At 36.8% G+C, this 16,689-nt stretch overlaps 1 protein-coding gene across 2 annotated transcripts; it reads left to right on the top strand.

Moving 5' to 3' along the window:
* The first annotated feature begins 845 nt into the window (after nt 1-845).
* On the top strand, nt 846-4,421 carry LOC138177591 (olfactory receptor 52P1-like). 2 transcript variants are annotated; one of them, XM_069108804.1, is made up of 2 exons: nt 846-1,768; nt 4,215-4,421. In XM_069108804.1, exons 1-2 carry the CDS (start codon nt 846-848, stop codon nt 4,330-4,332), a joined length of 1,041 nt encoding a protein of 346 aa, XP_068964905.1. In that variant the 3' UTR covers nt 4,333-4,421. The 2 variants fall into 2 exon arrangements, with proteins under 2 accessions (XP_068964905.1, XP_068964906.1); XM_069108805.1 differs by lacking the exon at nt 4,215-4,421 and having other exon boundaries at nt 846-1,811.
* The last annotated feature ends 12,268 nt before the right edge of the window (nt 4,422-16,689 follow it).

Here is a 16,689-nt window from a genome sequence, read left to right as displayed (position 1 = left end):
TGTAGATATAGTTTATATATATATATATATATATGCATGTGTGCATGTGTATCCATGTTTAATTGTAGTTTCTTTGGGGTAGGGGTGAGGGAAGGAGGAAGGAAAAAAGCCAAGTAAAAAGTGCACAACAGAGAACAAAAGAAAAACCTATAAGGAAGAAAAGAAAAGCTGGACATCTTTGAAAGCAACATATAGTATTTATTATGTAGGTTTTCTTGAAAAGGAAATTTATTGTTTTGTATTTAATCATCTTTTGTGTTCTGCTGTGTACATGGCAATATTTTTTTCTCTTATTTTGTATTAAATTTAAAATAAATGGAAAAATTTGAAAAAAGATTAAATGACTTTTAAAAATTGTAAAACAAGACTATGTCTGGCACACAGTAGTGCCATATAAATGTTAGTTGTCATTATTATCTCAATTTTACATGTGAGGAAATTGAGGCATGTAGAGGTTAAATGACTTGTTCAGGGTCACCCAACTAGTAAATATATGAAGCCATATTTAAACTTAAGTTTTTCTACCTACAAGTCCACAGCATGGCACCATCTACTTGTCTCTAGACATGAATGACCTGTTAAGAAAATATTAGAAACCCTGGTTGTATTGGATCATCCTTTGAGGCCCTTTGATAGACTCTGATCCTGGAGATAAATGTAGGTTTGTACTCAAGGACATTTCCAACAGACAATTATATAAGGGGATAGATGAGAAATCCTCTCTCTTTTAGCAATTCTTAATGCCTTATTCCTTTCCCTAATCCCTCATGTTTTTGTCCTACTTTTGCAGGTGATTTGACGAATATTTGATAATGCCTGGAAGCCTAGGATCCTTAGAGCAGACCATGATATCTCCAAACTGCACAATCCAGGAACCCCTTGTCTTCTTTCTCCTGGGCATTCCAGGCTTGGAGTCAATCCATCTATGGCTCTCTATACCTGTGTGCTGCCTGGGTGTGGCTACTATTGTGGGTAATGTGACCATCCTGGCTGTGGTTGCCACCGAATCTGCACTGCATAAGCCTGTATATTTCTTCCTCTGTATGCTCTCCACCATTGACCTGGCTGCATCAGTCACCACACTGCCCAAACTTCTGGCCATCCTATGGTTTGGATCTGGGCACATTGCTGCTGCTGCCTGCCTGGCCCAAATGTTCTTTATTCATGCCTTCTGCATGATGGAGTCCACAGTGCTGCTAGCCATGGCCTTTGACCGCTATGTTGCCATCTGTGACCCACTGCGCTATGCTACCATCCTTACTGACACAGTCATTTCTCGGATTGGCTTGGCTGCTGTGCTACGTGGTTCCCTGCTGATGTTTCCTTGCCCCTTTCTTATTGGGCGCCTAAGCTTCTGCCACAGTCATGTGATTCCACACACATATTGTGAACATATGGCTGTGGTGAAGTTGGCTTGTGGGAACACCATACCCAACCGTGTGTACGGTTTGACAGCAGCATTGCTTGTGATTGGGGTTGACTTGCTCTGCATTGGCCTCTCTTATGCATTCATTGCACGTGCAGTCCTCCGACTCTCATCTCGTGAAGCCAGGGCAAAGGCCTTGGGAACCTGTGGTTCCCACATCTGCATCATCCTCATCTCCTATACACCTGCCCTCTTTTCTTTCTTTACCCATCGCTTTGGCCGCCATGTCCCACTTCACATCCACATTCTTCTGGCAAATGTTTACCTGCTCTTCCCACCAGCTCTCAACCCCATTGTCTATGGTGTAAAGACCAAAGAGATCCGAGATCGTGTGGTTAGAGTGTTCTTGAGAGGCGAGAGTTCTAGGGACAAAGGATTAGGGTGATTTGGAGGTAGGAGGTTAGATAACTATACGTCAGCATCCCCAAGAGAAGATACTTCCAAAAACTCAGGGAAAGCAATGAGTAAGATTAAATTTTGGTATGAGGAAGAAATACCTTCCCAAGAGCCAGCTAGGCCATTTCAGCAAACCCAAGCCACAATCATTATTCAAGGGTTCATTTCCCTACCTCTCTTTCCTCTCTAGGAGAGGACACATAGGGTAGGTTCCTCATCTCTATCCCCAGATGACCCTCAGTCTTAGTCATTGGTGTCACTACCTTATAGAGGTATCAGTCATCCATTGGACTGTGACATCATTTATTTGAATAATTGTATGTAGTCTTCCTACTTCTATGGACATGAGCTCTAGATATCTACCTTTTCCCTTTGATCCATATAATCTTAACCTGGATTCCAACTTCATGCTTCTATTTCTGCATCCCTTAGAAGTCCTCTGATCTCCTCCCAGTCACCTGTGCCCCATGGCTTCTACTTCTGTACTGTCTCTGCCAGCAGAAAGTTTCTGATGGGAATCAACCATTGTGGTTGTAAGATCATCAGTCAAAGAATATCATAGCTGACCACATTCTTAGAGATTATCTAGTGGTCTCATTTTATAAATGAAGAAAATAAGCCCCACAGAAGTTAAATGGCTTGCCCAAGGTCACTCAGAAACTTATGGGCAGAGAGTCAGGACTATACTCTAGATCACCTCCAGTATGAAGAACCAGAAATGCTATCAGTGATAGCTCAACAAGGGTGCCAGTCTATCTCTTCATATCTAGAATGATATTATTGTCCTCCATTAGACCATCTGTATTTATTTCTCAAATTTCCCCCAATCCCTCATCCATCTTTCCCAAGTGTGGGGCTTCTCTAGGGTATGTCTGTCTTACTCTTTCCCAGACGTAAGGTGTAAAGGGAACATTACCAAAGCTTAGCATGTCTATGGGATGGACCAAGGAGGGAAAAATTAGGGCAAATCATCAATGATAACAAAATTCCCATTTTTCAGGTATAATTTATTAGTGTCATAAGGTTATAATTCACACTGAAGTCATATCCTTCCTATCTTACATAAACCTACACATAGATGTTCATTCATCCACACAAATCCACAGTGGATACATGAATAAGGAAAGAAGGAAGGGAAAAAGAATTTAATAAGTGCTTAAATTTGTCAGCTATGTAGATTGCAGATACACACAGTCAGTGAATCACTCCCAAATTCATTCTTTGAAGGTACCAAGAAAAATCAGAGAAATGTTATTTTCACAAACTATGTAAGAAGCTTATTTCCCTCAATCTTCACAGAGACTCAAAATGTCTTCTTTAAATAAAGAAGCTTTATTCCCTCCTGTAATGTAATACCAAGCAAAGGCAACTTCCCAGGTTCAAAATACCAGCATAGGTGCTCTCTATTTTATTCAGTAACAAACCCAGAACAGAGAAGATCAAAACATGACATCATTCAAAATACAGCATTTACTAAGTGTGATTAAATCATCTCCAAGGCCTACCCCACCCCAGGACTTTCCAATCATTCAATCAATTACAAAGTCTCGGTTCCAAATACTTCTCCACCCCTAGGCTATACCTTAATTAAGTCCACCACAAAGCCCCTCTTCTCAAATGGAGATTAGTTTCCAAACATAAGTAAAATACATTCATTTGCTCAACCATAGAACACAAAAAGGTCAAAAGTTCCCCACCCGTGGATCACAATTGAATCTACCCCAGAGTTACATCAAGTTTAAACACAGCACTTAATACCCAAATGGAGGTCTTTTCTTCATCTTGACACGAGGCAAGTTCTCAGCAATCTTAGTTCCTGGAGAGACAAGGCTTAGCAAGGCCATAAGATACATTGCCAGTCCCTTCATGAATTTATCCTCTGTCTGTAGAACAGTCCTAGAACCCCTGAACACATTAGCAAAGCCCTCTCCCAGGATTTCTGTAAACATACAACAAGAAAATCCTTCTTCAGGGCTTCTGAACCAACAGAAAGGCTCCCAGACCCCTGCAACAACAGCACTGTCCTTCACCAGTGGACAGTATTCATTCTGTCTGCCGGACAGTCTCCAGACCCCTGCAACAACAGTACTGTCCCTCACCAGTGGACAGTATTCACTCTCAGTACTGTCCCTCACCAGTGGACAGTATTCACTCTCTGTCTGCAGGACAGTCTCAGGCCTTCTTAACCAAATGCCAGGTTCCAGGACTTCTTCAACAGGACAGTCTTTCACCAGTGGACAAATCTGGCAAAATAACATCAAAACAGACAGACAAAGTACCAGCAAAACAGCCATGTCTCCTCAGTCCTTGGCAGCTCAGGGGGCAGGTCTCAAAAGTCCAGGGCAATTCAAAGCGGCCACCAGCAATCTCTTAGTCTCTCCCCCTACACGAGGTGCTGCTTCCAAAAAGAACTTCCGCCTCTCTCTTGTCTCTCCAAATCTACGTCACCAGCTCCTCCCAGTCAGGACTTTCTTTTCACATCAAAAAGTCCATCCCACAGGTGGGATTAACAAGCTCTGGGTTTTAATACAATCAATTTGAAAACCAAGCCAATACAGGGGAATCTTTAATTGCCATTACTATCACACCTCCTCACTCTTTTTTTTTCTCTTTGTGTTGATGTCACTGCTGTATCTGGTCTTACATTCGCCTGATTTGTCTTTCTTGTTTATTCTAATCCAACATCCAGAAATGCTTTAGCTTATATAGAATTCAGTCACCAAATATTCAGTCTTTTTAAAATCTTCTCTGTGTGGTGAGACTCAAGATTTTCTGATGGCCAAAATAGAGTACCTAAGCAAAGGTTTTTATCTTTCTCTTTTCTTTCAGCAGATATAAATAATAAATTAATAATAATAAGGAGGGTTACAAAGTCAGATAATAAATGTGCCTCTTCATCTTCATTTTAGTTGAAAAGATTTGGGGATTGAAATGGCTTCATAGATCAATGTCCTCATAACTCTTGTGCTTTTAATTTTCATTTTTGGCAGTTTTCTCCCTAACTACAAGGGAGTTAAATGAGAGCCATAGTAATTTCTAACCTTAGTCATATGATTTTTAGAGACTTGCATTTTGAATCAGCACAAGACTCAAGCACAGAATAAACAAAGAATAGATTTGACTTTCACTGAGGTCATTCCAATTTAGCAAACAGCCAGTCTCCTCACTTTACCCTAAAACAAGGAAATGAGATGATCAGCAGATGACAGTAAGGTGAAGAAGTCTGGAGGGAGAATCAATGGCTATAAAATAACTGAGAAACACTGAACAAAGATGATGCATCTAGAAGAAAGCAAAGATTTAATACCCGTCATTTAGGCGGCTAGAGATCTTGTTTTGAAAGCTGATCAGAAGGTCTCAATCTTCTGAAGCCTTTTCTCAAGGTCCACATGTGAGAGGAAATGCAATTGTGGTTCAGTCACTGACACCAGGAGTTAAGACAAACAACCAGAAAAAAAGCACAGAACAAAACAAAACATAATCTTGCCATTGGGTTATTCTGCCTAACTTTTTTTCAACTACAGTTTAATTGATTGTGTTCGCTTATGATCTCTAAGATTAAAGAGCCATAACCTTTTCCCTATCAAGAGAAGCTATTTAGCCACAGCAGTCCAGTAGACTGAAGATTTCAGTAGGTGACTCTGAAGAGAAGTTAAATTACCAAGAAACAACACCCAGAAGTAACCATGAGACCAGTAGATAGAGCAGGGAGATTCATCTTCCAGAGTTCAAATCTGGCCTTAGATATTTACAAACTGTGTGACACTGGGTAAGTCACTTAAAACCTATTTGCCTCAGTTTCCTTAGCTGTAAAATGAGCTGGAGAAGGAAATAGCAAACCAGTCCAGTATTTTTGTCAAGAAAGCCCCAAATGGGGTCATGAAGAGTTGGGCAAGACTGACCAACAAAGGATGACATCACCAGAGGAAGCTGACTACCCTATAGCTTTGGAGATTGGTGCTCTGGCCACATGAGTTCCCTTTACATGTACCCTCCATGAGTGGTCTCAGTTACATGTGCTTTCTCTGTACATACCCACCTCACTGATGGTATGATTACATGTGGGAGATGTGTACTTTATGTATGTATTGGGGGGAGAGAGATTTTCTTGTCATTTTATTTGTTAAAGATCTTGTCACTTGATTTGATCCTATTTGATTGGCCTCTTATTTGAACGCATGTATCTTCTGACTGGTTTATAAAGGATAAATATATTTATGAAGGCTTGTGAGTGTGAAAAAATGCTTTATTATATTATTCAGAATATTTACCAATTATTATACTCTTTAAATTTAGCTTTATGGGACTAGAAACTGTCTAACCCAAATGTTTACAGTAGAGGTCAGACTGGAAACACGACAGTGGAAGGTATATGGCTTCAGGGAATACTTAGATCCCACCCAGGTCTTGTCTTTTGGGTCCACTCAATGCTTGAATTTCCCCTAAAGTAATCATCCAATCTCTTCTAGAAAAAGTGAAGCAAAGGGAAGCACAAAACGTCAAAATACCTATTTCACTTCAAAATCATTGCAATTTTCAGGATGTTTTTCTTCCACCAATATGAAATGTCTCTGTAATTTCTACCCATTACTCCTACAGTAGTTTTGCCATCTGGGGCCTAAACAATAAGTCTCCTTTCTCTTTCCCATGACAGCTTTTCAAATATTTAAAAACAGCTATCTTTCTCCTCTTATTCTCCAGCCTAAACATCAAATTTCCTTCAAATGGTACTTTGTAGATTTGGGATTCAGTCCCTTCTGGTTGCCCACCTATGGACATAGATTGGCTTATCCATATCTTTTCTGAAAATGTGTTTCCCAGAATGGAGCACAATTCTCCTCATGTGGTAAAAGCAAGTCAGTATATAGCAGGAATATACTCTCCCTTATTGTAGATAACATGCCTTTATTAATGTAGCTTAAGAACAAGAAGAATGTTTTCATGGTTCTCATGTCACACTGTTGACTCACACTGGCCTTACAGCAGTCCATTAAACCCCCCAGAACTTTTTTCAGACAAACTCTTGTCCAGGCACATCTTCCCCATCTTCATCCTGTGAAGCTGATGTTTTTGAAGTGTAGCAATTTTTATTTATTTCTGTGAAAATCCTCTTTGACCATTATTCTACTCTGTCAAGTTCTTTTTGGATTTTGAATATCATCTAGTGTTACCCATTCCAGATCTTTGTCACCTGCAATTTGGATAAACTTGCCATCAACAGAGTCAATGTGAGATGATGTCTTCATTTTGGAAAACTGGGCTCTAACCTTACCTTAGGATCTTATTGTCTTATGAAAAAGGGAAAATCTTAATTTCTCAAAGCCTCAGTTTCCTTAGTCACAAAAGAGAGATAATAACATTTTCAAACCCTAAAAAATTATAAAAATGTTATCGATCATTATCAATGCCCACATTTATGTTAATATTAATAATATTGAAAATATAGACACAGGGACATCTTGGGACACTCCCCTGGAAAGCTCATTCCAAATGGAAATCAACACATGCTCCCTATTCTGTGTTGCCAGTCATTCAGATAGTTCTGAATCCATCAAGCTATCCTACCATCTAGCCCCATCCATGTTGAGAACCTGAAAAACTTTCTCAAATGTTTTACTGAAATTGAGTGGCATGTCTTTCATCTTCCACTCCAGTCAGTCAGACAACAGTCAAAAAGTGTTTATTAAGCACTTACCATGTGCCAGGTACTGTGCTGTCAGCAAACCATTATTTATTTTTTAAATTTTAATAATTTACATTTTCCCCTTCAACCCCTATGCCCCAATAACACTAAATCTTTGTAATAAATATGCATAGTCGTCAGTCAAGAAAATTGCATATTGGTCATGGCCAAAACTATGTGTCTCATTCTACATATTTAGTTCATCAACTCTCTGGGAGGAGACAGGGATCCTTCTTCATTATTGCCCTTCTGAAATTAAGGTTGATCATTGAGTTGATCAGAGTTTTTAAATCTTTCAAACTTGTCATTTTCCTAATGTTGCGCCAGTATGAATTTTTCTCCTGGTTCTGTTCAAATTACTCTTTATCAGTCTATATGAGGCTTTCTAGGTTTCTCTGAAACTACCCCCTTGGTCATGTTTTGAAATACAATAATATTCTATTACAATACTGCCTTAATATGTTCAGTCATGCCCCAATTTGATGAGTACCTCCTTGGTTTCCAGTTCTTTGTCAATGCAAAAAGAGCTACTCTATCTCTTTGGGAGTGTAGGTCTAGTAGTGGTATCACTGGGAATGCACAGTGTTGTAACTTTTTTGCCTACTTTTAAATTGCTTTTCAGAATGGCTACACCAATTCACAACTCTACCAACAGTGCATCAAGATGCTTGTTTTCCTACAATTTCTTCAACAATCATCATTTTCCTTTTTTTTTTTTTTTTGGTCAACTTTGCCAGTCTGAAGGAATTAAAGTGGAACCTCAGAGTTCCTTTAATTTGAATCTCCTTAACTATTTTTTATTTGGATAAAATTTTCAGCATAGGTTGGATTTCATGCCTTGAGAACTGCCTGTTCATTGATCATATTTCATCTGGGGAACAGACTCAAGGATAGTATTTAAGTCAAGGATAGTAGGAATCAAAGTGTCCCTGATAAAAGGAGTTTTCCAGGTATAATTAATAACAATTAAATAAACTGGATGAGACTCAGAGCTAAGTGCTTAATTAAAAAGAGAGATTACAATTTCAGTAATTAACATTGTATTTGAACCTGCCCTTTGGTTGCCTTACAATCCTGCTCTAACCTCTTGACTAGGAGAAATCTCAATTTCTGGTCTTGCATCTCTTTTATAACATTTTTATGCTATCTTTGGTTGGTCATGTGCTTTATTCATCCCATTTTCTCATGGTACCCTTGCCAAAAGACTGTAGGAATCATCATACCTTTGCTTTGTTGAGGTGCAGCTGTCATTTCTCTCTACCACACACTTCTCAGCTTTTAATGAATGGTTTAGCATCATGGGCATAATAATAAAAACTAGTATTTATATGGCACTCTCAAGTTTCCCAAGTACTTTTTTTTTTAAACAATTGGGGTTAAGTAACTTGCTCAAGGTTACACGGCCAGTTATTTCTGGGTGTGGTGCTAAGTATCAGAGCCCGGATTCGATCCCAGGTCATCCCAACTCTTGGGCCGGTGCTCTTACTCACTGTGCTACCTGGCCACCACTAAGCAATTGGGGTTAAGTAACTTGCTCAAGGTTACACGGCCAGGTGTTTCTGGGTGGTTACTAAGTGTCTGAGCCCGGATTCGATCCCAAGTACTTTTTTTACATTACTTATTTTACATACTTATTTGATATTCACAACAACTCTATGAGGTAAGTGCTATTATTATCCTCATTTTACAGATGAGGCAACAGAAGGCCAATTAGGTTATTCAACTTGTCCAGGAATTTTACACAACTATTTAAGTGTCCAGGGCAGGATTTGAACTCAAGTCTTCTTGATTCAAAATCCTGCACTTAACTGACAACTTCCCATTTAACTTCTGAAAAAAGATATGATTCACTTATGGGGGGGGGGGGTGTCATAGGATTTCAACTGTGATACATCAGTTCAACTCTGCCACTTTCCCTTCTTTTGATTCTTCAAATCCCCCTTAATCTTGACCCTGTTATGCATTTCTTTATGCCTTGAGGGAACACTTTTTGTTTTTTTTTCTTTTTGCCATTTAGATTTTTTTAAGTCTCTTTTTCTGTCTGCCTTTCTATCTGTCTCTATAACTGTCTATGTCTTTCTTTGTCTCCATCTCTCTTTTTCTCTCTTTCTCTGTCTGTCTTCCTGTCTATGCATCTGTCTCTGTCTGTCTTTCTCTGTTTCTCTCACTCTCTGTTTTTCTTCATCTGTCTATTTCTCCTCATCTGCCTCTCTGTCTCTCTGTCAGTCTCTCTGTCTCCTCCCTCTGTCTCTCTCTTTCTCTCCAAGCCCATACCTAGACCTAGGATTTCATTTTTATGGCAATCTCTCAGAGCATAAACTTTTACCAATGCAAACTGGCACCTGTTTCACAACATAAAGTTTTAGAGAATTTTTTGAGAGTGCAGATGTTAAACAGCATTCCCAGGATGATACACCCAGTATATGTTAGTGGTAGAACTTGAACCTAGATCTTCTTGACTCAGGGTCTAGTTGACTATCCATTACATCATCCTGCCTCTCTTTTCTTGATAATTGCATTGATTGTCTTCTATGACTAGTAGTTGGCTGTTTTCTGGTTACACAATCCACTCTACATTTTTTTCTGGAATGCCCCCCAAAAATCTCTCTTTTGTTGAATGACCACATTTTGTCATTGATGATTAATATGAAATTTGTAAAATTTATTGTTTCTGGTTGCAATTTGAGCTCCTCTGTAGTATAGAAGACATCATTCCATTTCTTTCCATAATTTCTTGTGAATGCACAACAGTTCTTGTTTTCTTTGTTTTCCTTCATATTTGAAGATTTTCTTCAGTCCACTTATAAAATTTATTGTTCTAAGTTAATCAATTAGTATTTGGTAAATGTTTATAATGTAGCAAACCAATAGTTATATTTATCCAATACTTATATTGGATTTTGAAACATATTGTACCTAACTATGATCTGTAAATTCTCACTATTTGTATATTCGGAAGGTCTGGACAGTTTCCTTGTATTATTTCCTACATTGTGATAAGCTTGTTTTCTTTGTCTTCTTTGTTCTTATTTTTGGGGGAAATTATGATGTTTATTACTGATGTGTTGTTTTCAACGTCAATACCTTTGAAATATATAAAATTAATTTCTTATTCAATTTCCTTACTTTTTCTTCTGTCTTGTAAAAAAAATTATGTTCCACTTATATATTTTTGGCTTCCAAATATGTCAGTGATTTTCTCATACTTTCTATTTCTTTTGAGAAATTCTACAACATGTTTGTTTTCCTACCTTGCTTTTTGTGTTTTTAAGTTTTATGCTATTCTGTTATAAGTCAAATCCACTTTTCAATAGTTCATGTATCTATATGTCTTTGTTTTTATTTGTTTTTCTACAAGATTCATGCTCCCCTAAAATAGGAAGATTAATATCCTATACAATTATCATATTCCCCTCTTTACCTTTTTGCAATTTGGCTAACTTTTTACTTCAGAACTTATTCAGTATCTCATTTGTTACATATATTTATTAATGATAGTACTTTATTGTTAATGGTAACAAATTTCAATACACAGCCATTTACCAGTGACAAAAAAAGATCAAAACATACAACCAGAAAAATATGAATTGGTCTCAGGTCATGGAAGAGCTCAAAAGGATTTTGAAAATCAAGGAAGAGAAGTAGAGGAAAAATTGGAAAGAGAGTGATGCAAGAAAATCATGAAAAATGAGTTAACAATTGCTAAAGGACACCCAAAAAACACTGAAGAAAATAACACCTTAAAAAAATAGACTAACTTAAATGACAAAAGAGATCCAAAAAGCCAATGAGAAAAGGAATGCCTTAAAAAACAGAATTGGCCAAATGGAAAAGGAAGCCCAAAAGTTCTCTGAAGAAAGTAATTCCTTCAAAATTAGAATGGACAAAATGGAAGCTAATGACTTTATGAGAAATAAAGAAATTAAAAAACATAATCAAAAGAATGAAAAAATAGAAGACAATGTGAAATATCTCATTAGAAAAACTACTGTCCTGGAAAATAGATCCAGGACAGATAGTTTAAAAATTATTGAACTGTCTGAAAGTCATGATCAAAAAAGAGCCTAGACACCATCTTTCAAGAATTTATGAAAGAAAACTGCACTGATATTCTTAGAACCAGAGGGCAAAATAGAAATTGAAAAAATATACCAATCGTCTCTTGAAAGAGATCCTGAAAAGAAAACTACTAAGAATATTGTAGCCAAATTCTATAGTTCCCAGGTCAAGGGGAAAATATTGTAAGCAGTCAGAAAGAAACAGTTTGAGTATTATGGAAATACAATCAGGATAACATAAGACCTAGTAGCTTCTATATTAAGGGATTAGAGGGCTTGGAATATGATATTCTGGAGGTCAAAGGAGCCAATCTGCCCAGAAAAACTGAGTATAATCCTTCAGGAGAAAAAAATGAATATTCAATGAAAGAAGAGAGGATTTCAAGCATTCTTGATGAAAAGACAAGAGATGAATTTAAAAATTGCCTTTCAAATATAAGAATCAAGAGAAGCATGAAAAGTTAAATAGGAAAGAGAAATCATAAGGGATTTATTAAAGTTGAATTGCTTACATTCCTACATGGAAAGATGACATTTTTAACTCATGAAACCTTTCTCAGTATTAGAATAGTTGGAAGAAACAGATAGATAGATAAATAGATAGATAGATAGATACATACATACATACATACACACAGATAATAGATGGCACAAGGTGATTTGAATATGAAGAAATAATATCTAAAATATAAAATTAAGGGGTGAAAGATATTGGGAGGAGAAAGGGAGAGATAGAATGGAGTAAATTATCTCACATAAAAGAGGTTAGAAAAAGGTTTCACAATGAAGGGGAAGAGGGGGGAGGTGAGAGGGAATGAGTGAAACTTACTCTCATCAGATTTGGCTTAAGGGGGGAATAACATACACACTCAACTGGGTATCTTACCCTACAGGAAAGTAAGTGGGGGGGGGGTGAGGAAAGAGGAGGAAATGATAGAAGGGAGGGCAGATTGGGGGAGAGGGTAGTCAGAAGCAAACACATTTAAACAGGCACAGAATCAAAAGTGAAAATTGAGAAAGTGGGAGGTGGGATAGGATGGAGGGAAATATATGTAGTCTTTCACAACATGACATATTGCAAGTGTTTTACATAACTATGCATGTATAACCTATATTGAACTTCTTGTCTTCTCAGTGAGGGTGGGTGGGGAGGGGAGAAGAGAGAGAATTTGTAACTCAAAGTTGTAAAAACAAGTGTAAAAAAAATGTTTTTACATGTGACTTGGAAATAAGATATACAGGCAATGGGGTAGAGAAATCTATCTTGCCCTACAACAAAATAAGGGGGAAGGGAATAAGAAGCAGAGCTGTGATAGAAGAGAGGTCAGACTGGGGCAAAGGATAATCAGAATGCATGCCATTTTGGGATGGGGAGAAGGAAGAGATGTGGAGAAAAATTGGAGCTCAAAATCTTGTGGAAATGAATGTTGAAAACTAAAAATAAATTAATTTAAAATAAAATTTTAAAAACAAAGATCTATACAATAATTTATCTACTCTCTCTTAAGTGTGTGAACTCTCATGTGTGTATTCAATATCCTTTTTTATCATTACCTTAGGTATATTAAATTTTATCTTAGCCCTTAAGTTTTACTCTATTTCTTATTTTTCCCCAGACTATTATATTTCAATCTCTTCTTTGATCTCTTATAATTGAGGGATAGTTCTGAGCTATAAAAATTAATTCCCTTAATGACTGAAGGATTTTCTCTTGCCTACTTGAAATACTTGTTGAGAAGTGATATACAAAATTTAACCAACACATTCCATAGTGTTTCCAGTTTGGAATTTGCCTCTCCTGAGAGAGTCTATCAATCTACATTTTATTCTCTTTTTAAGTACTTCTGAATAATTGTTTTATTTTATTGGACTTTCAGATTAAATCTCTAATTCATTATGTATTTTCTCAAATAATATGAGCTTTAAACAATTCTGTGCATATTACATTCAATATTATTCACTTTGCCATCTATAGAGGTCATGTGTTAGATTTAGGTTGAGCTAAGATGGCAGAGTGGATAGACTGCTAGACTTACAATCAAAAAGACCCAATCTTGACTCAGATACTTAATAGCTGTGTGACCTTGGCAAAGTCACTTAACTTCTCTGTATCAGTTTCCTCTTCTATGATAGGCATAATAATATTACCTACCTCACATGGATATTGTGAGAATCAATTGAGTTAATACATATAAAGTAATTTTCAAACTTTAAGTAACTATATAAATGATAGCTATCATCATCATTGTGATTAGAAAGTATGGCAGAATGGAAATGGAAATATCCAAGAGTGCAATGATAGATGACCTGGGATCATGTCTGAACTATGATATACATTATCAAATGTGAACTTGGTAGAATCGCTTAAGCTTTTGTGGACCTTGCTTTCTTCATCTGTAAAGTGCGAGCACAGGAGACTACTACATTTGAGTTTCCTCAGATTCCAGATCCATGATCTTATGATCTATGATAGCATCTTTAAAATTTTTCTTTTGTTTCATTTCTATAATGTTTTCTTCCATTTCTCTGTTTTTGAGTGGGAAATGTGTTTTTTTCAGAGCTTCTACTACTTCGGAAAAATTGCATTGTCTGTGTGATATTATTTGTTTTTTATTATCAATTTCTTCTCTGGGAGATCTAATTTGCATCCTATATTATTAATGTATTTTTTGCTTAATGGGAAGATTTTTTCCATCCATTAATAGGCCCATGTGACCTGCTTAAGTCACATGGAAGCCTAAGTCACATGAGTTTGAGTCACATGAGCCTGGGTCATTAGGGTTGTGATGCCCTCTGACCCTGAAGAAGTGTATACTCTGAGGTTACCATTTTGCTTTGGGGCTCATTCATGGGAAGAGTGTTCAAGTGATGTAGCAGGATGAGACTCTGTGTTAAGGAGCCCCCTCCCCATCTTTGAAAACCCAGGTACTGGTGCCTCTCTCTCTAATAACTATGTAAATATTTAATTGTCAGACAGTTGGATCTTTCTGTTGATCTGTGATGTATGCATTATTTGGTCAGACAGTTAGAAGACCTGCCTGTTGGTCTTTGTGCTATTATTTCTGCTTGTAATTTCTGTTTATATTTTCTCTGAAGTTCAGGGTACTGACTTTTTCCCTGAATTAAGTAAATGATAAATATTTTTGATTAAAGTAAGATTGTTAATCCCCTTTAGAGTTCTCTTTCCTTTAGGAAAGCAGATCAAAGAACCTGTTTTAGCAGCCCTCCTGTATGCTGGTGTTATGGGTCTTACACCCACACAGCAGCTACAAACAGCATTGCTATTACACACCGTAATATCTTTTATTTTTATTATCTTTATCTTTGGAAGTATTCCAGAATTTCATTTTCTTGTTCCATTATTTCTCAAGATTCTATATAATGTGACCTACTTTTTAAAAAATTAAGTATAGTTCATTTTCTATCACTGCATAATATTTGTTGGGTTTTGTCTATGTGTTCTGAGTATACAGCATACCTTACATATATTTATACATATACACATGTTTGTATATATGCATGTGTATACATATATTCACATATGTGTGTATGTGTATATGTATATGTATATTCACATATATTTCCTTCTCCCTTTTAATGTCTCTTTGATCTTGTTCTTGGCTAGATCTATTTCCAACCTTTCTCTGTCAGCTTTCTTGTCTTGCCCCTTTCTTTTCCACATAACTTTGCATTAAGTCTGTGTATTATTTGACCCTGACCCCCAACCAATATCATGTATTTCTCCTGTCTATAACTGGATCTTTTCAATGATTTCCTTTTTTTGAAGGATGGAAGTGCTCTGCTAGTTACCTATTTTGATTTAGTTATTGCAGATGCATTCACTGAATGACTCACATCTTTGACAAGCTTTGAAGTATTATTCCAAATTCCCAGGTCTCCCCATTTCTCCATTGGTTTGCCCTCTTTGCCTTAGAGCTGGGCAGTTTCAGTGATCTATCCTCATTAAAGAACATTTACATCTTTAGATGAGACTGAGTCACTGCTAAAGTGAGAAACGCAGAAAATAAATTTTCCAGTGAAAAGGCTCCAAATTAGATTCTTTCACATTGGACATGGAATGTTCTAATTTGGGACTGGGAATTAGATCCATTAATCAGCACTCTGAATTTATTTTACAAGGCTAATATGGCCTTATCCCTTTTCTTTTGGCTACAGGTTTGACTAAGGCACATATTTGGCACATTTCTTGATATTCTGAGGAAGAAGAGCTGAGAATTATACAGAAAAACACTCAATATCACCTTTCAGAACTTTGAACTTGACAGAAATTTTGAAATAACAACTCCCTGTGTTACAATTTCATGTAAAAAAAAGCAAATACAAATGCACATTTTAATAATATACATTGTAGTATACTTGCTTAAAAATTATGTATAAAACATAAGGGAGATGGGAGAAGGAATATATAATCAAAAGGAGAAAAAAAAACTAACTGCAATTGATGAGTAAGGGTCATGCCAAACAGATTAAAATCTAGAATGAACTAAGCTTTTAAATGAAGTTTTATGACCAAAAAATGTGTAGAAGAAGAAGATAAACTATGTCAAGAGTAAGTGAAGAAGAAATGCTTACTGCTAAGGAACTATAATGTTGACAGATACTAGAGCAGGGGGGGGGGGAAGATTCTTTATACCAGAAGCAATAAAATGACTTTTTTTCCGACCAGTGACTTAAATATATATGTAATGGGTTGCCAAGACAAAAAAGAAGAGCACCTCAATTTATCATTGGTTCTTATTCTTATTTCTGTATTTCCGCAGTGTACACATTAAACTTTACTTGTTTTCAGGAATTCTGAGCTGTTATCATCTGTTACTCTGTTATCATCAAAAGTAATTCAAATGATAATTTCAATGACATGATCCCTGGGCTTTGAAAAGAGAGCTAATTAATCAACTTGAAAGTTGCTCACTGCCCATTCTCCTATACCACACTGAGTGCCAAAATCTCCAACCTTACACTCTCCCCTGAGATTGGCTCTATGTAGTCAAAAAAAAAATCATAGCAAGATGAATCCAAGAAAATAATCAAGGCAAAATCCATCTAGAACAAGGCAGTGAGATGACAGAACTCACTCAGTGCTCCTACCCAGTAGAGAACTATAC

Source organism: Petaurus breviceps, unplaced genomic scaffold (assembly GCF_028583685.1).
Source record: "Petaurus breviceps papuanus isolate PSGF00001 unplaced genomic scaffold, PetGlider_PUasm1.0 90444, whole genome shotgun sequence".
Classification (NCBI taxonomy): domain Eukaryota; kingdom Metazoa; phylum Chordata; class Mammalia; order Diprotodontia; family Petauridae; genus Petaurus; species Petaurus breviceps.
This window is presented reverse-complemented; position numbering and strand designations above follow the sequence as displayed.